This window comes from Sciurus vulgaris (assembly GCF_902686455.1).
Source record: "Sciurus vulgaris genome assembly, chromosome: 7".
NCBI classification, from domain to species: Eukaryota; Metazoa; Chordata; class Mammalia; order Rodentia; family Sciuridae; genus Sciurus; species Sciurus vulgaris.
The window spans coordinates 97,131,876-97,152,058 of record NC_136467.1 but is presented as its reverse complement, the minus strand read 5'-3'; the positions used below and the strand labels follow the sequence as shown (position 1 = coordinate 97,152,058).

The following is a 20,183-nucleotide window of genomic DNA, read 5'->3' as shown; positions in this document are numbered from 1 at the left end:
TTCAGTTCCTCAAAACAGAGTGCACAGTGAGCACATATTAAATTATGTGCTTTAAGAAGCTTCAGAATAATTTTTTGGAAATAAAAAAACATTTAATATCTACCTTGATGCTATCTCTTTCATACAGGGCAGAAAGCACTAGGTTTCTTCCTGACATTGAGTCTAAAGACATCCAGTATTCTGCCCTCTGTGTGATACAAGCAAAACAGGCCTCTCATCAGAACCCAGTGTGACTGGATGACATCATTATCTACATGACTACTTGTACCACCTGTGCCTTGGCACTCTGATGGAATTACAAGGACAGAGGGAGAAACCCACACTGACTGGAATTGCTTTTTTGCTATATCATCAGAATGGAGAATAAAATAAAAACTAAATAAATCTATAGAAAATGAAATTACATATCTTGCATACCTGAGTTCCTGGCAGATAGCTACATGCTAGAATTGGAAAAGAAGCTTAAGTTTGAATAAATTTCTGTATGATGCAAAAGAATTAAGTCTTAACAGACTCATGTTCCTCCATCTTATTCTCCCACTTCTGTCCCACATTAGGTTTATTTTGTGGTTTCGTTATGCTTTCCTTCAGGAGTTGAGCTATACTATGGTGTTTAGGATGCTTTGTGTACTTTGGCTAATGACCACTAGTTTCTTTCCTTTAGTGATGGTTAGAGTGGTAGGGATACCAGGGTGTCAACGGAATATTAAAAATTCAAGAGAAACAGAACAGTCAAGTTTGTGACTACAATTTAAAACTTTCCTACTGCTTCCATCGCAATTGTTAAAAATGTCATCCCAGTTAGCTCTGCACAAGTCCTTCTCTCTTTAGACTATTTATTATATCATAAGTGGCTATGGTTAAGGGGGTGGGTAGTTAGTGAAGTTATTATCTCTCATTAGTATATTTCTTTTAAGACCCAAATAGAAATATGTAGGCGGTACTTTTGCCTTATCTTATTTAGAAATTTCTCCTGGTTAGGTCATGCTGACAAGTAAAATTTTATCCTTGATCCAGGAAGCATTTAGAGATAATCCACTTTCTAAATCCAAAACATAATGAATGTTATTTCCTCCTTCAGAAATTCAAAATAGATAAACAGTTTGCTCCTTTTCTCTTTTCCAAAATCAAAATAAAAAATAAAAATAATTACCCATTCTTTGGAATAATTTGGAAACTGTTGATTAGTTTTGAAATAGTTCATAGAGTATGTGTATATGTGTGGGTGTGGCGGGCAAGAACCAGGGACCAGGGTTAGGCCACATGCATCCAAGATGGCGACTGGCAGAGAGTCAAAGGCTGCTGAATGCCCCTTGAGAAAAATAGGAAGTGTTTACCATTGGCTGTATGATAATTAGTTCAGCCGTTTAGCACGTGGACAGATATATCTTACATGTATGCTTGAGCTCATGATCGCTTGACCTTTAATAGAATTGGATGGACATATCTGGTTATAATTGCTTATGCATGAGACTGCTTATATATTGAGGGTGTTATCTGAATAAAGAGGAAGCTGCTTCATGAACTTCTGAAGAGTACGTGTAGTTTGTCCCGCTGGTTGGCGGCAAGCTGCATGTGGGTGCACGCACGTGTATATTAGTGGTTCTCAGTGAGATATATGTACTTTTACTTTCATGAATCCTCAAACTTTTGATAGTATTCAACAAAAGAACAATTTTTGGTTCTTACAAGTGAGGGGAGAAGTATAAGCTAAAGATGTCACTCAATATTCTACAATACATGGGAGAGCACCTTACAACAAAGAATTATCCATATTGGGAGGTGGAAGGAGGAAGGTCTCAAGTTTCAGGACAACTCAGCAACATAGACCTTCAGCAACTTACCAAGACTTCATCTCAAAAATCAAAAAGGACTGGGGAAATAGCTCAGTGGTAATGTGCTTCTGGGTTCAATCCCCAGTACATTAAAAAAAGAAAAAAAATTATATATATTTTAATATAATGTCAAATGGTCTTGAGATATATAGATGGAGACAAACAGGGTGTCATGGATCGACTGCATGTTATCTGAAACATATTACCTGAAACAAGGAAAGTATCCCTTGTTTTGAGTACAAATATCTACATTTGTTTTGATAAATACACGTGGTACATTTGTGCAATGCTAACAGAGCTTTAGACAAGCCAAGAACTCATCCTTCTGAGGGTGTGGATAAACACCTATTCTCTGTTGAAGAAAGAAATAATGGCAATGGTGAATGGATCATATTGCTGTTCTCTGTCTGCTAAGGATATCTGGACTGCATGGTTTTATTGTACTTGGTTAACTGGCAGGGTTGGGACTCCCCAGAGGTAAAATACTGGACTTCCTGTTGTGAAGTTTCAATTGAATGACTGAGAAGAAAAAATATTTTCTTTGGGTTATCTTTGATTTCTGATTTATTTTATTTTAAAAAATCAGAGTCTCAGAAGTAATCTTCACAAGATTATTATCATCATATTTATACAGTGGATCCATATTAATAAATTTGTTCTTAATTGTTCTAACAATGATGGAGCAAGAGGTTAATTACTCTGAACATAAAGTCTACATTCACCTTGTGTTACCATTGTTTTAATATTCCTGTCATCTCACAGGCATATCTGAGAGTACCAATTACTTTCATTTATGGTGTAGATTAGAAAAGTAATGGGCATAATATACATTTAATTTTATTAGAATATATTTTGGATGAATATATATCATTTTATAATTGTCTTTTAAAATGCAGTATGTGGCAACTAGAACTATAAAAATACAAGTGCTTTCTTTTCTATTTTTTAAAGATAATTTTGTTTTGGAATATTGAATGCCTATTTTGTAAAAGTTGTATTCATTTACGCACTCTTTCAATTAATCAATCATTCAGTAAACATTTATTCATTGTTTTGCAAAGCAATTTGTTAGGTTATGAGAACACAAAAAATAACAAGCAAAGATTTTGCTTTCAAAATACTCAGCTTTTAATTTTAGTATATTTTCTCTTTTGGATTAATAATTATTGATATAAAGACTGATTAGAAGGAAGTTAATTACAATGTATAATCACTTTCATTTTAAGTCAGATGTCACATAAATAACAATTTTAAACTGTCATATCCAAAACATTAAGCAATTTCATTCTCCAGTTATAAGTTCAATGGCTGTTCCAAATTCAGACAGCTAAACATTTTATCCATAAGTTTATTATTAAATGTATACAACATTTCTAATCAGTCTCATGTACTGACAGAAATGTAGGAGAAAATATTTCCTAACATAACTGAGTTTTCATGCTTCTTGAGGTGGCGTGGTAATCCCAACAGATGAATGGATTCTCTTTAATAGATACACTAATAAGCCAAGTTCTCTGGACTGCCAGTGCAATCACCAATGACTACATTTGTACAGGTTTGAATAGAGCATATTACTTAATTTAATTTCAAATATATGCTTGTATATTAACATAGTCACTTCTGATTATTTTAAATGTACTAATTTTATGGAGGAAACTATTTACTTTCATACTTGTACTTTCATTGTCAATTCCTTTTAAATTGTATTCTAAAATTTTTCAGCCATTTGAATAAAATTAAGTTTTCATTTTAGTGAGGAAGCTCAATAATTCATATATGCCTCAACTGTAAAATATTATGAGAAAAAGTTTGACTCAGTTGAAATATTTCATCTGTTTGAAATAACTCCACAATAGTGATAACTCAGCTAAATCAACTATGCTTCCATATTTTTGGCAGTTTATAACCTAAATCAAATATGCATATGATACGGGAACATCCAGTAAAATTCATAGGCATCTGTTAAGAAATTTAGAAAGGAAATATTCAAGGATATTTTGAAAAAAAAAGAGGACTCCTATAAAATATTGACCGTATTATTATTGATATTTATTTAGTACCAATAAATGTATCAGTTTATAATGTATCAGATTTATAATATATCAGATTATTATCCATATTAGTGTGAATATAAAAACAATATCATATAAATCTGGAAAAAAATATTTGAGACTGAATCTAGTTGGTTGAAAAGCCGAGAGACTGTACTAAAATGGGCCATAGAAATCTATGGCAGCTTCAAAGAGATTCTGCTTTATTTTCCTCTAAACTCTGCTTATTCCTACAACCACAGACATGGCTCGTTTTGATTTCTTTCATGCCTTTTAAGTTTTTCTGTTTTTCAACATCCAGCTACCTTTGAGATCTGGAATCAAATTTCATCCCTACTTCTAATTCATTATTTAATATTTATTTATCAATCAACTACTTACATTCCAGTTGCATGCTAGGTGCTGGTGAAGTGTTTAACATAGGACAAAACAGACAAGTCCCTGACTCATGAGTTTAATGTCTTCTTAGTAACATAGAAAATCAATGAGGAGAGTCAAGAAATAAGATGCAAAGTGGGAGCCATGTGAGAAATCATCTGAGAGGAAAGGCTCTGCCCAGAACAGTGTAGGAGGGTCTACGTGAGGGAAGGACTTTTAATCTGAAAGTTTAATAATGAGAAAGAAGACAAAAGAGTCAAAAACAACTTTTAGTTCATAAGTAGTAGTGTTATTTTCTAAGATAAGAAAAATCCTAGCAATATGGATATAGGGATGTGTGTGTGGAATGGAGAAGTGATGGGGCTATTAGGAGCTGAGTGCCAGGAATTTCACTTTGGATATGTTTAGTTGAAGATGTAAATGAGAGATAGAAGATATTAGGTTGTTGTTTGTATATATGTACCTGGAATTCAGAAGAAAAGTAAGCTGGAATGGGTCTAAGAAGAGAAAGAAAAAACAGTAACTGAGACAGAAATAAGACTCAAAATTTGATTTTTTTCCTTTCATGTTTTTATTGGTGCATTACTGCCCAAAATGATAGGATTCGTTGTTACATATTTGTACAGGCACACAATATAAGTTGGCCAATAGCACTTCTTTCCTTCCTCCCCTTAAAAATTTACTCTTTTTGAAGCAAATAAATTGATTTCAAGCAGATTATGAGCTCTCTCTCAGCATTTTTCCCTAAAGAAGAGGAGGAGGAGGAGAAACAGTAGTAGTGGTGGGGGATGGAGGATTGTTCTCACTAAAATGCTTAGTACAATTAAGTCAGAAAAGCATCCCCTGGCTTAGTCAACATGAAAGTCCTGCGTTGTCTTGCTTTGCACAGAACAATACTTGTTTGTGTTGTCAGAGTAAAAACTGACAACAGCCCTTTTTTTTTAAAAAACAAAACAAAGCCAAAACAAAAATAGCTATCAGTTTGAAGGATAAAACTCCCTACTTATGAGTGACAGTAACAAAATCTGTGTTGTTTTGGGGAACATGGGAGGCAGATTAGATTAGTTTGAAGAGTAACTAGCAGGTAACAAAATCAAAATCCTATGTGTAACACATTTTTACGATAACTGGCTCTGAATAGGAATAGAATAAAAGTAATATAAGAGCTAGAGTGATGTTTTGCAGTTGGGGAATTTTAAGGTCTGCTTTTACTCTTTAGGGAACGGTGAAGCAGTGAGAAAAAATTGGATAATGTAAGCAAAAAAATGCCATTGAAGGAGAGGTGTCCTTGAGAACATGAAAAGTGGTGGAGTCCAGGATTACAAGTGGAGGGATAGGTCTTGGACTGAAGTAAGTCTACCAAGCAGTAAAAGAGGTAAACTGCTTCCCTTGAACCCTGTCCTCCATACTTAGGGCATTCTATCCTAAACTTGCCCTACTTCCCCAATAAGTAATTTATCATGTCATGCCTATCCACATTTCTCAAATGGAGGTCTCCAGCTATCCTTAACAATTAGGGCTTTCTTAGGATTCATTATTTTGTTTTTGACAATTTGAAAACTACTATGGCTAATTTGTTATAATTTATTCAATTATATAAGATGATCACTTTTTCATAATATGATCACATTATTTCAAGCACTATTTTTGAAACTCCTGAAAATCTTTAAGCTTCTTGGAAAAATATTCAATCATATTTTAGTTTAAATTTGGGCAAATTTATTAGCACCGTGTTCTTTCAGAGTAGCATGAGAGTCATTGATGATTTTTTCCCTTAAAAACAAATACGAGTGATAGAGTTATCTAGGCATGCACATTTCATTGGCTCTTAGAATTTTTTTGCCAGTGAATGTGTGGATGTAGCCTTAATGTATTCATTTCTAATGACATGGTGATCAATGAGGCTTTAACAATTAAAGCAACCTGAAAGGTTGTAGGAGAGAGTAAGGCAAAGCAACAAAGAGCCAACAATTATAGATAATGTCAGCTAGAGGAGAGACTTGTGTATGACTTTAATGATATATACACATGCTTTTCTGTGTGAGCTTTGGTAAATGAAACACAGAGAACCTTTGGGAGGTGTGTCATACTTCCCAATTAGAATGCTTTGTAACTGATCTTGAAGCTTAACACCTGTATTATCCTCTCACTAGAAAAAAAAAAAAAAAAAAAAAAAGACCATTCTAGAAAATGATATTTGACTTTTTTGAGGATTCATGTAAACAGTAATGTGGTCCTTAAAATTTTTTAATGATAATATACAACTAAAGAATGTAGATTTGCACCAATATATATATATATATGGACTTGACTTCTAATTCTGAAGTCATTCCAGAGAACGTACAATAATAAGTCCCAGGAAAGCAATTGTTAGTCATGCTTTAGAATTCCTTTCCAAAAATTCTCTCTCCATTTCTGAAGGCAACTTTAGAAATGAATTATTTAGAAATAAGGCTTAATGAAATAGGATAGGTCCTTTTCAACTTATGAAGTGAATCTGACAATATTTATGGAATGAGTTGAATTGTGCTAATTTTCTGAAGTAATGAGTGTTGCTTAAAATCCTTCTCAAAAGTGAGTTCACCTGCAACCACACAATTGACTCCCACCATTCAATTTATTTACTTGACTGGCACGTACTAATTCAGTAAGTTAATTATACTGTGGTGGTCTACATAAAAAGTAATACCATTAAAAAAATTTAAATTCAAGATATCTAATATTTCAAAATGTACTCAATTAGATCACAACCCTTCAAGTTCAGGAAAATTAAAACCTATTACTCAACAATTACTTTCAATATTCCAAAGTTATTTTAATGAAATAATCCTAATATTTATTTATTTTTATATTTATACTCAAAAAACCAATAGAAAGGTTTTCCAAAAATGCGACTAGTATAAACTTATTTTCTCATTTTGTCAAGATTCTGTTTAGTCTGCTTTCTTATAAAAGCAATATTGAAATTATGAACTATCCATTTGCAGTTTGTTTTCAATGATTATATCAGCATAGGAGATAGAGTTCACCTCTTGGCAATGATAAGAGGAAAATGAGGCAAGCTAGCAAAGACAGCAGAAGCCATCTGCATAATAAGCAGTCAAAAGTTCAAGCAGTCAGGACTTTTAGCTCTAAGTCATGTATATGAGTCTCTCTTTTTTCAGGTGAGAGCACGGACAGCATCTAAAACAAGACACATTTCAGGCCAAATTAAAGAATGTGGGTAACCAAGGATTACCTGTTGAAATCTATATTTATAATGTGCTAGCCTTTGTTTCTTTGTGTTGTCCAAACTTCCAAGACACCTATTTGGATGGCTCAGCTATTATCATGATTCATCCCTCACTTCTGTCTTACTAAAAGTATGCCTTTGGAAGAAAGAATATAACTAGTTTATGATGTTGTTTACTTCTGACCTATATATCATCCTGTTTAAAAAAGTGCTTAAATGTATTTTGAAATTATCTTTTCTGATAGAATAGGACCTCTGACTTTTATCCTCTTTGACTTCTTATATCCTGAATATGTGGTAAAATACCTGGTTATTGACAGCTGACAGTAACTATATTACTGACAGCTCCCCCCATAAATGCTCATAGACACTACCTGCTACTTCTGGTGGGCAACACATCTGCCCCTTCTACTGATGATGTGACAAAAATGATTCCTGAATCTCTTGGTAAACTGTAGGCTAAGTATCAGTTGCATAGCTTCAGCTTTAATTTCCATGGAATGATAATTAATCCCTTGTTTCATGGAAAAACAAAATCTCTGATGTTAGTACAACCAATAGTACTCTGAGTCCCTCTACAGTATGAATGATAGCAGTAACTTTTTCTGAGATTTATTTTAGTCATTTTGTGATGAATACAATGTTTTCAAACTTTCAAGTGAAATGGTAGCAAGCATCCCACTTTTTAAGGTCTGAATATTTTAACATGTGTTTTAAAATATGTTCCAAAAAGTAGTGATCAATTTATTAGGGCATTTGAATAGATGGAATTATATTAAAACTTAATTTCCCATTGGGTAAGTGATCCTATGACGATTACATTTTAAAATTCTCTTTTCCCAAGTTAAATGACAAAATTTCAGTCCTTCAACCACATTTTGCGTTGAACAAATGTATACCATGGGAAAAAGAAAATGAAAGTAGGTTTTTGTTAGAGGGACATTTTGCTGGGTGAATAAATATCGTTTAGAATCAAAATCAATTGTTTTTTTCTTTATTTTGGTCAAGCTGAAGTAAAATCATTATTTCATTGGCATGTTTTTCTTGACACTATGACAGTGTTTAATGAAAAGATTAATGAAATAATGTACATTTCATTAGAGAAAAAAAATCTTTACTTTTGGAAAGTGGTTAAATGGCTTATTACTTTTTGTTTTCACTTCACTGATTTTCCTGCACCCAGAGCCAAAGTGCTCCTGCTTTGGTTATCACATGTTGAGCCCTTACTATTATTATAAATACCTTGGAAGTTGAACTTCTTTTGGAAAAGAAGTTGCACAACTTTGATTCTTACAATGGCAGTTCTTTTTGTCTTAGTTCCACCTGTCACTGTAATAAGTGATTTCTTTCAGATTGCTCTCTGTTTATTGAATGCACAATTTGTTCCATTTTAAATAACATTATCACACACCGCAAAAGTTTAAGGTTTATAGTGTAAAGATGAAATAATTTATCGTACTTAAGCAGAGTGTACCAACATTTATGGAAGTATTGGAGTAGTTTAAATAACAGCAATATAAGAAAAGAATGCAATTATTTATAATATATAATTTGATACTGTGTACATTTTAAACCAAGTTATAATTATTTAATAAATAAATAGCATGCACATTAACTTGTTTTATATGTAGTACAGTACACCACTTGGAGTTAAGAATAAAAGAAACATGAACACTGATCCAAATTAAATTAGTGTTATAAACTTTGTTTACTTATTATTATCCTTCGTTTATCCTAAAAGTACAGTTATTTATTTCTGCTTTAGAAATATTTCTTATCATATTTATCCTATGCTGTTTTAACTGATGTTTTTTCTTCTTCAATGCAAAACTGGAAAAACTTTATTAACTGCTCTTCTTTTTTGGTGTGTTCACATGACTAAATTCTAGACAATGGGATGCAAAAGAAAGTGGGATATGTTATTTCTAGTCCCCTTGCATTCAACTATCCACCTAATCTTCACCATGCTGATTGAAGGAGACTTGAATTAGTAGAAACACACTGCACTTTTCAACTAACATAATTTAAATATGTTTGGATAAATGAGGTTTTGGCAAAGATGAGGTTAGAGATTGGGGAATCCATATTTGATGGATGTCAACAGTGTTACTTTGATACCACCTTTACATCTAAACAAACACTAGAAGAAAGTAAGGAGTGATCAGAACTTAGAGGAGAGGGCCACCTGCCAGGAAAGGAAGCCAGCCAGCCTGCTAGACACCATGCAAGCTCAAGTGAATAGAAGTCCTGCCCTCACTGTCCTCCTCCTCTCATTTTCTGTCACTGCTTCCCATTGATAGAGCCTGTAGGAAACCCAAGGTCCAGGGACACCATACTAGTTTGCTAGTGCTGTCTTACAAAGTACTGAAAATTGAGTGGCTTAAGCAAATTCAATTTATTGTCTCACAGTTCTGTCGGCTAGAAGTTCAAGATTAAGGTATTGGCAGGTTTGAATTCTGCTGAAGACTGGGGGAGAAGAATATGTTCCAGGCCTCTGTCTTTCACTTCACATTGACTTCCTTCTCTGAATTTTTTTTCTGAGTATGCCAATTCCCCTTTTCATAAAGACCCTAATCAATTATATTAAAGGCATTCAGGTGACCTCAGTCTAGCTCTATTATCTCTCTAAGGATCCTAACTCCAAACAAGGTCACATTTTGAAATACTAGGGGTTTATGACTTCAAATATTAATTTTGTGGGATTGCAATTCACCCCCAGATAGAGCCCACTGATTTAATCAACATAAGTCAGTTTTGAAGAAGCAGAGCCAAGAAGAGACTGTCCAGGGGATCTGGAGAGGTCCAACAGGTATCTGTTTGCATGTGATGCTGTTCCCAGTTCTCACTGTGGAATTTGATGACCTACCTGAGTATCACTGGATTTTTACACTTTATTGTTTCTCTTTCCTACATAAATGATCTCAAAATAATTTCTTCCTCTTCTTTTTGATACCATTACAATTTTAAATGTTTTGTACTTCACTAATGTTTCCTTTAAAAGAAAACTTAAAATGGTATTTTATAGGCATAGAAAATGTCCCTCTACCATCATCTAATAGACATAATGTAAGGGATTCAGGCTTTGTATTCAGTTCTATATAATTGGAGAAAATATTTCTTGATGTGGGGATTTCATCATACATGTCAGACTTCCGACAGATTATTCACTATTCACAAAAACCGCTATGCTCTTTTGTTTTCAAAATTGTGCATAATTTATTGCAATTTTACAAGACTGTGTATAAACAATAGCTTATAAATGATTATCTCACAGATAACTGAGAATGTCCTTACTGAGTCCTGTTTGATTCTGTACAACTCATAAGTTAGGAGCTGCCTACCTAACCCATTCACAGAGCAAAACTAACAAATTCTCCATGAGACAGTTTGACAAGAACTGGTAGAATTCCTTTAATTTACTTACGTATCAGGTTGTTGACTGTAAGTTTAAGACTAAGGCACAAATGAAGAATGGATTTTTTTTTTTTTAATCCAAGGTACTGTTTTAAATGATAGTACTTAAAAAAAAAAAAAAAAAAAGTCTCAAAGTCCCATAGCAGAAGAGGTCAGAAAAAATAAATTTAATTCCATATTTGAGTCTCAGATCTTACCTTTCTTCAAGGACAAGATAGATGGATTTTGTGGCTTTAAATTGGGAAAATTTTCCAACATGTCTATTATTAAATACATGATCAATCTTTATAGCATAATTACATATAAATGAATAATTGTATGTTATAGTATAATGAATACCATAATGTATATAATAAGTGGCATATATTAGTAGTATAACTATTATAAATGTATTAAAAATTTTTATGAAAATATCAACAGACATGGATGGAGTGCAACATTTCATTTTCATATTTGTGCTTGATGGAAAATGCATGTACAGCTCAAACTCTCTTAGCAACTTGGGCTTAAATATATGTGTGGTGTTCGAAAGCAAAGTAACAGATGCACACCCATTTCTGTTTTACTTCTTTTTATTTAATTGTTTTCCAGCACCGGGGATTGTACCCAGAGCCTACATGTGCTAGGCAAGCATTCAACCACTGAGCTACATCCCTAGTCCATTGTACTTTTTATTTTCAGACAGGGTCAATCTCAATTGTTGAGGGTCTCTATAAATTGCTGAGGCTGATATAGATCTTGTAATCCTCATTCCTCAGCCTTCCCACTGGCTGGGATTATAGGCATGCACATTTTGTTGGACTCTGCTTTACTTCTGAACTGCACCATAAACTGTTGTTCAGTAGCCTAACAGCACTGCTTTGTCCCATTATCATTTTCCCTTTCATTAAAATATAACTAATTTCTCACTAAAGAGGATTGAGTATGCGTACTTTTAATATCTCTATTACACTAGTGTGTATTTCTCCTGATTTTAAGTAGTTCAGATTTTCCTCAAGTTTTCTATTTTAAGATCATACTTTTCTTTTTTATAAGAAACTTGTAACTCTGTAGAATAGCTTGTCTTTTTCCTAGTTCTAAAAAATAATGAGCTCACCACTTTTTCAAGGGGCATGTTTTTTAGTGATTTCTGTGAGAACTGTACATGATAGGACCTTGCTGTCCTTTTTTTCCCCCCAAAGTTATAAGAGATTGAGAGGAAGGTCCCTTCTTTGTTCAGATTCCAGGGGAATGTTATTCTTCAGCAGAAACTAGATGAAAGAGTACAGAGTCAGAATGAAATGTGTGTGCACTATTTACATAAGGTTCTGTTAATGGTCAAACAATTGTGGCCACATAATTCTTGGTTGTGTTTCACTTAAATATTTTCCCTTTTCTCCTAGTAATATTTTTATAGACATAGAACATAAAATTAATGGAATTCCACTCTTGCTGTTTATGGAGGGTAATCAGTGGGAAGAGTATATTTCTCTAAGTTTTTCTGTTACAGTATTTCAAACAAACCAATGACCAGAGAATAAGTATTTCTTTATTTAGATGATTTAGATCAAATAGCAAAAGGATATCAACTGTTTTTGATCAAAATTAAACACAGTAATGCATGTAAATGGAAAAAATCATAGTGGTGTAAACATATAAATGAAGGTGATCTTGCTGGGCATAGTGGCACAGTCTGTAATCCCAGTGATTTGGGAGACTGAGGCAGAATAACTGCAAGTTTGAGGCCAGTTCCAGCAACTTAGCAAGACTCTGTCTCAAGATATAAAAACAAAAGGACTGGGGCTATAGCTAAGTGGTAAAGCACCATTGTGTTGTGCACCAAAAAAAGGGAGGGAAAGTGATTAATTTTGTGTGGATGTGTGTTAAGTATTCTTAAACTGGCATTGTAATGAGAACTGTGAAAAATAAGATATTCTAAGGATTTTTAAACGTTATGCACTTCACTAATGTTTCCTTTAAAAAGAAGACTTCAAACGGCATTTTGTCACTTTAAAAATACTGACTGAAAATTTCATAGTGAAAACCTCAGGACAGGAGGCAGGAAATCTGGGTTCTAATTTTGCTGCTCACTCATCAGCAATGTGATCTTGAGAAATTTGCCTATCTTCTATGAGCCTCAACTTTCAAACTGCCACAAGACTATTTTGGACTGAATTATTTCCCACTAATATTCATACATTGAAACAGGTGTGGTGGCTCCTGCCTGAAATTCTAGCCATTATGGAGACTGTGGTAGGAGCATATCAAGCTCAAGGTCAGCCTCAGCAAGTTAGAGAAACACTGTCTGAAAATACAAAGTAAAAAGGGCTGGGGAGTGGTAAAACACATGATGAAAAAAGCATTAAATCTATATTAGAAATACTTTGCCAAAAATCACAAAGGAAAGTTAAGTAAAAATATCATGTTGCAATGGTGCTGGGAAAATTGGTTATACATATGTAGAACAATGAAACTATAGACCCTTATTTCTCAACCTGCACAAGAATCAACAGAGAATGGATCAGAGACCCTGGAATTAGACAAGTAACTATGCAACTTCTAGAAGAAAATGTAGAGTCAACACTCCAGCATAAAAGACACTGGCAATGACTTTCTCAATAGGACCCCAAAGTTCAGGAAATAATGTCAAGAGTTAATAAATGGAATGGCAACGAATTACAAAGCTCTGCATGGCAAAGGAAATAATAAGGATTGTAAAGAGAGAAACTATAGAATGGGAGAAAATCCTTGCTAGTTACTCTTCTGACAGAGGATGAATATCTAGAATAAATAAAGTACTCAAAAAACTTTACACCAAAACTTGAAATAGCCCAATTAATAAATGGGCAAATGAATTAAGCAGACACTTCCCAAAAGTGGCCAAAAAGTGTATTAAAAAATTCAACATCATTAGAAGTAGGGAAATACAAATCAAAGCTACTCTGAGATTTCACCTCACGACAGTCAGAATGTTAGTCATCAGGAATACAAATAATAATAAATCCTAAAGAGAATATGGAGAAAAAGGAAGATGTTTACACTATTGGTGGGACTGTAAATTAGTACAACTACTATCTGTATGGAGTTTCCTCAAAAGACCAGGTATGGAACCACATATAATCCAGCTATATCACTCCTTGGTATTTATCTAAAGAATTTAAAATCGTCATACTATAGTAATACATGAAAAACCCAGGTTTGTAACAACACAATTCATAATAGCCAAATTATGGAACCAGCTTAGTCAACAGATGAATGGATAAAGAAAATGTGGTATATATATGCAGTGGAGTTTTATTCAGCTATAAAGAAAAATGAAATTATGTCATTTGCATGAAAATGGATGGAACTAGAGACCATTAGTTTAAGTGAAATAAGTCAAACTTAGAAGGTCAAGAGTTATTTGTTTTTCTCTCACATGCAGAAGCAAAGAGTAAAAAGGAAAGAAAGACTGGGGTGGAGGAGTCTCGTAAAAATCAAAGGGAAATCAGTAAAGGAAAGTGACCAAGGGGTGGGAGCCAGAGTGGGAGAGGGGAGATATTGGGGAATGATATAACCAAATTATATTGTTATATTGTGTGCATGTAAGAATATGCAACAACAAATTCCATGATTATGTACAACTATAGTGTACCAATAAAAAATGTGAAAACAAAAACCACATGTAGCAAAATAAAATAAAATTAGGAATGAATGAAATATAATGTTACATTTCTCAGATAGGTAACCTGATTTACAGTTGACGTTGATAAGCATTTGGAGATGGGGTTGCCTTCTAGTACAACTTTTGGAAATATCAGAAATGTATATTAACTATCTGGTTTGTGATATAATGGGTCCTTGTAAATTTCTCATGTTTCTGAATGTTTCAAATTTCTACACTGAATACATTTTATTTATCAAAAGAAAATGACACCTTATTTGATTTTTACAATTTATCCAAGTGGAAAATAATATGAAGCTTTCAGAGCTTCTTTGTAATCTACTTACTTAAGTTTCTTGATAATATAATTCCTATAATATTCTTTACCTAGTACACTTTTTTAGGATATATAGGAGAGATTGGTAAACATTAATTCACATACAAGCACTTGTGATACTAATCAGGATAATCACCATTTTAAAGTGACAAGGACAATAACCAAAAGAATGGTCTGCTAATTCTGAGATTAAGTAGAAAAGAAGTATATCTTACCTGATAAACAGTCTATACCTTTGTCCATCATCCACTCTAATAGTAGTGTGAATGCTTTTCAATTTTGTTTCACCAGCACAGTAAAAGTGGTACTATAAGAAAATAATGTTTTTGTTAAGCAGATTTTTACTAATAAATTAATATTTTATATTTGACCTGAACTTTGCAATTTGCCAATACTTTTAATGTTACTTTAGAAAATAATAAATTTGAAATTTAAGAGAAATAACAGCTCAAATATGCAAGTAAAAGTGCTAGATTTGAAATATGTAAATATGTTGAGCATTTTATATATACATATACATATATATATAACATGCATACACACATATGTATGCATATACACAAAAACACTTGCCAGTCTTGTACTAATATTCTAGTGTCTTTACTAGTGTTCCAGGGAACATGGTTGAAAAAGTTCCCTGTTTTGCTAGCAGAAACAAATATTATTAGTAAGTACATACTAGCAGTTGAACAATGCAAAGACCAGTTAATACAATCTAGAGGGCAATGCTAATGTTACAGGAAGGGTAATTTAAAGGTAATGAAAGTGAACTTCACATCCCAAGCTTTCTTATGCTTGAGGGTATCTAGGACCATCAATAGAATGACTGCTAATAGACCAACTAAGTCATGGTCCAGAGGGTATGACTGAGCAAGCACCCTTGCTCATCTGTGGGGGACAAAGACTTAATTTTCTTAGCAAGCATGTGCCTGTGTGAATATTGATTATATTGTGGCAGTTTTCCCTGAAAGACCTTAAATATATTTTATCATTGTCTACAAGGGATCTATGACTCAAGCATGTGTTAAGAAACAGCTTAGTGTTTCTTAACTCCTATGCATTGAACTGTATTTCAGGTGGTATATCTAAATCTTCACACAAGCAGTCCAAATATAAATATAATGCCTTGTATTTTGATTATTTAAATATCTAGCCACTGCAAAGAGTTCCTTTCCTTTATCAATTTATCAACTGCAAATTGAACTTAAGTATGTTAAACAGCATTAAAATCTTCAAAATAAATATATGCATTTTGAAGAAAAATAAATTTGATAACATTTTGCTATATATTCCTCTCAAATCATGTATAACTAAGTAAACGTTATTTATCAAATTCTTACTGTGTCCAAAATACAACCAAGTTTACCAGAGAGTACATTTAGTACTTTTGATAAAATGAGTTATAATTTATATGCTTCTTATGTTTAATATTCTGAAATCTATATGCTCAGTTAAGATAGTTATTTGAGCCAAAGTGATAATGTATTCACTAAAGTGCACATTCGTGGGATGGTTTTAATTTGTTCAAATATGCTAGAAAATTATTAGTCAAGCATTACTGTCATTACTTTTCCATTATATTTTGGAATGTCAAAGTTAAACATTTATAAAATATTTTACATATAATTCCATTTACATTTCTTGATTTTATTCTTTTATTAAAATATATCTGATATTATATAAATAATAACTGCCATTTATAAAATTATTGCTTATTATATTGAATTATAAAAGGAGCATGCAAAAGTCAACTGACTGCTTTCTCATGAATACAAATTAAAAACCAACAAAGATTTGTGAAAGAGATATCTATTATCTCCAGTATACAGAGGTGGAACCTGAGATGATGTACATCCTTCAGTCAAGGATATACAGTGATTTACTGCATAACTAATGAGTGCAACTACTGGTATTTGAATGTTGACAGTGAATATACCTACTTAGAGTTCTGGTATAAGTAAAAGCCAATGAAATATTTTTTAAAAATATGTTTGACATATTAAACTTTCCTAAAAACTTAAATTTCCTTTAAATTTTTTATAAACAACTCTGCATTTCTAGAGTTTGAATAGACCTTAAATTATCATCACTCTAAAAGTTCAGCCATAAATATATCTTTATGAAAATTGTAATGTAAACAAAATTCCCCTATGATTATACTTACAAATTGGTGTAGAAATTGGAGCACAGTCTCACAATTCATAGTAGAACAGGAAAATCTAAAAATCATGGTTGAATAGCACTGAAATTTCCTCTAAATCATTTGAAACAAGAGTAATGTGTAGTGGAAAGAACATGGATTTTTAAAATTTTATAAAACAGTGAAATTCCTGATGTACTATCTTTAAAACTGAAGAGCATGTGTAATACAGTCACATTCTCTGAGAGTTTGTTTGTATTCAAGTTATTTTTAAGATGCAAGGAGAAAACAGCTAAGTCCTCTCACATACAATTATTATGAACTAGACATCATTCTATGTGTCTTAAAAGATTTTACTCTTTTGCCATTCCTTTCACAATGTGTTCATTTTTTAATTTTAACATCACAACATCTACTCTTTCACCCATTTTACAAGTGAGTAAACTTAAGCACAAAATGTATACAAAGTCGCAAGCTTCTGAGAGCAGAGTTGGGAATCAAACCCTGAGAGCTCAGCTTGAGTCCAAGATTATGAAATACACATTTTCTTAAAATAAAACAAATGCAATTCAAATAAAAGAGTAACAATTATTTCTTTGTTGTAAAATCAAAGGAAAAGAAATTCTGCAAGTTTCTTTAGCCATTAGTTTTATAATTCCTAAATGTGCTGGTTTAGCATATGGAGAATTTATTTTTTCCATTTGAAAGTGTAAATAGTGACACGTCTTCCACAATCCATTGTTTTATAAAATATTTTTTGCTCACAACTCCTGCAGGTTCTGGTACTTATTCATGATGCTTTTGATTAGAGATGTTCACAGTGGTGAAAGAAACTAACTGAGTTAGAATTTGGTCATGGTAGTTGTATTAGCAGAAAAAAAAAATCATGCTGAGAGGAAACATTCTGACATGATCAATTCTTAATATTATATGTGAGCTACCATCTCTTACATTCGCTCTATTTTTGCTTCCTCTCAAAGGAGAATAGAGATTTCTTGTTTTAATTGAGAAGAATGGTGTAGAGCAGGGATAAGCTACATTTTTTCTCAGAGGGTCAGATTGATGCAGGGTGATTAGTTATGGTATTTCATTCATTATATAATTCCATGTCTTTTTTTCTGGTTTTACCTGTTCTTGGTATATGTGTTATCTGTTGAAAACAACATAAGGCACACAAAGTGTGTTTTGTTTACCCCAGAATCTTGAGAACCTGGTATAATGACAAGTGATAGTTATGTAGTTCAATGAATGAATAAACAGATACATGAATGAATCAAAATACTTCTACTTCGCTGCTATGTTGAGTTGGCATTTAAATCAGGCATTGTGCTAAATTCTCAGAATGTATTTTATTACTTAAGAAAAATGACAATTAAAATAAAATCAAACTACTAGAGACTGGCTTACTTAAATTATAAAGTATACCTTGACCATTCATGGAAATTCATGGTGTTAAATCAGATCATGAAAGGAATGGTAAGAAAAATACAATTGTAGTTGATTATCTAGGAATGCTGAGCTAGTTACTACATTGCAACGATGATTGGAATGACATCACTAAACTAGATTTTAGAATACTAATATGAGTAATTTGTTAAGGCACAATACTGCTGGACTTAGAACACATTTAAAATCAAAATTGGCTTTCAAATTTTATTATCTGTGTAATCCTGGACTTTTGAAAAATGTGAACCTTTACTTCAAACATTTACTACTCCTTTGTAAAATGGTAAAAACATCAAAAACCCTCTCTTCTAATTATCTTGAAATATATTTTCTTTGTTTTCTACACTGATTTGATCATTATGTAATATATGCATGTATCAAAACAACAACAACAAAAAAGTACCCCATAAATGTATACAGTTATTATATGTCAATCAAAAACACCTAAAATAAGAAAGTTATAAAATCTTGGTTGAACACTTGGTAAAATGTTCAATTAGCAAACTCAAATTTTTTTAACCTCAGAATTATTTTGTACTCTTAAAAATTATTGAGACCTCAAAGAGTTCTTTTTTTGTATTGGGTTATGTCTGCCAGTATATACAAAATTTAAAATTGAAATAGTTATTGTGAAAGTAAAAAAAATCAGAAGCACACAATATATTAGCAATCACAGCAAAGATATGGTTTTATGTCATGTGTCCTCTGAAAAATTCCACTGTATTCTAATGACAGTGAGAGTGCAAAAGGCAAATGATATATTAATATTTTCATGAAAATAGTCTTTTTCTTCAGACCTATGAAAGGATCTTGGAGTTATTTATATAAGGGTCCCCAGACCACATCAGCCACTGAGACTATAAAAAAATGTAAAAAATGATTACAATTGGGAAATTGGGAAACTGGAAAACATAAAAGTGGTCAAAATAAAAATGTAAAGAAAACAAGATAAATCAAATCATATACTGTTTTGATATATATAACTATTAAACAGAAAAAATATAAAAATATAACAGAGACAGCCTGGTGAGAGATATAAAAGATATAACAAAGTTTAAATTTTATTTCAACAATAACTACTAATTCAGGCAGTTGACCAACATTTTCAGATTTTCTTTAAAGAAACTGAATGACTTACCTTTAAAGTACCATTTTCAATGAACAATTGAATAAAAAATCCATGTAGTGAATTTGAGTCTTGCTTGACATGCAGCAGGAGTCCATAGGGACTGAAGGTCTGAAATTCTAGGGTGATGTTATTTTGTGAATTTAAAAACACATTCTGAAATTCTAGATAGGAATCTCCATAATAGCAAACACAACTGAAATCTGTGGAGTCAGAAGGAAAATACAATTTAAGTTGGAAATAAATATTTATTTTATTATTATTATTTTTTCTTGTAAACAAATGGGATACATGTTGTTTCTCTATTTGTACATGGAGTCAAGGCACACCATTTGTGTAATCATAAATTTACATAGGGTAATGTTGTTTGATTCATTCTGTTATTTGGAAGTAAATATTTAATACATGGATTCACATTATCAACATGAGCATAATGTTTTCTGAGGTGGCTCATATGTGACTCTTTCCTGCATATTTCATATTTGAGCACTTATTTCCTTTGGCGTAGTCACTAAGGAAATAACTATGTAAGTGGTTAGGTCTTAATTTCCTTGAGTTTGAGAGTTTCACTGTAAAATGTCATTGGAAGGCAGGGAAGTCTA

General features: G+C 32.4%; 1 protein-coding gene across 1 annotated transcript in view; it reads right to left on the bottom strand.

Moving 5' to 3' along the window:
• The window catches only part of EYS (eyes shut homolog), a gene marked incomplete at its 5' end in the record, with an annotated part of 1,696,555 nt that overhangs the window by 602,896 nt on the left and 1,073,476 nt on the right, over positions 1 to 20,183 (bottom strand). Inside the window, 2 exon segments of the mRNA XM_079147376.1 lie at positions 15,085 to 15,176; positions 19,594 to 19,784. Coding sequence (XP_079003502.1) covers positions 15,085 to 15,176; positions 19,594 to 19,784 — 283 coding nt within the window.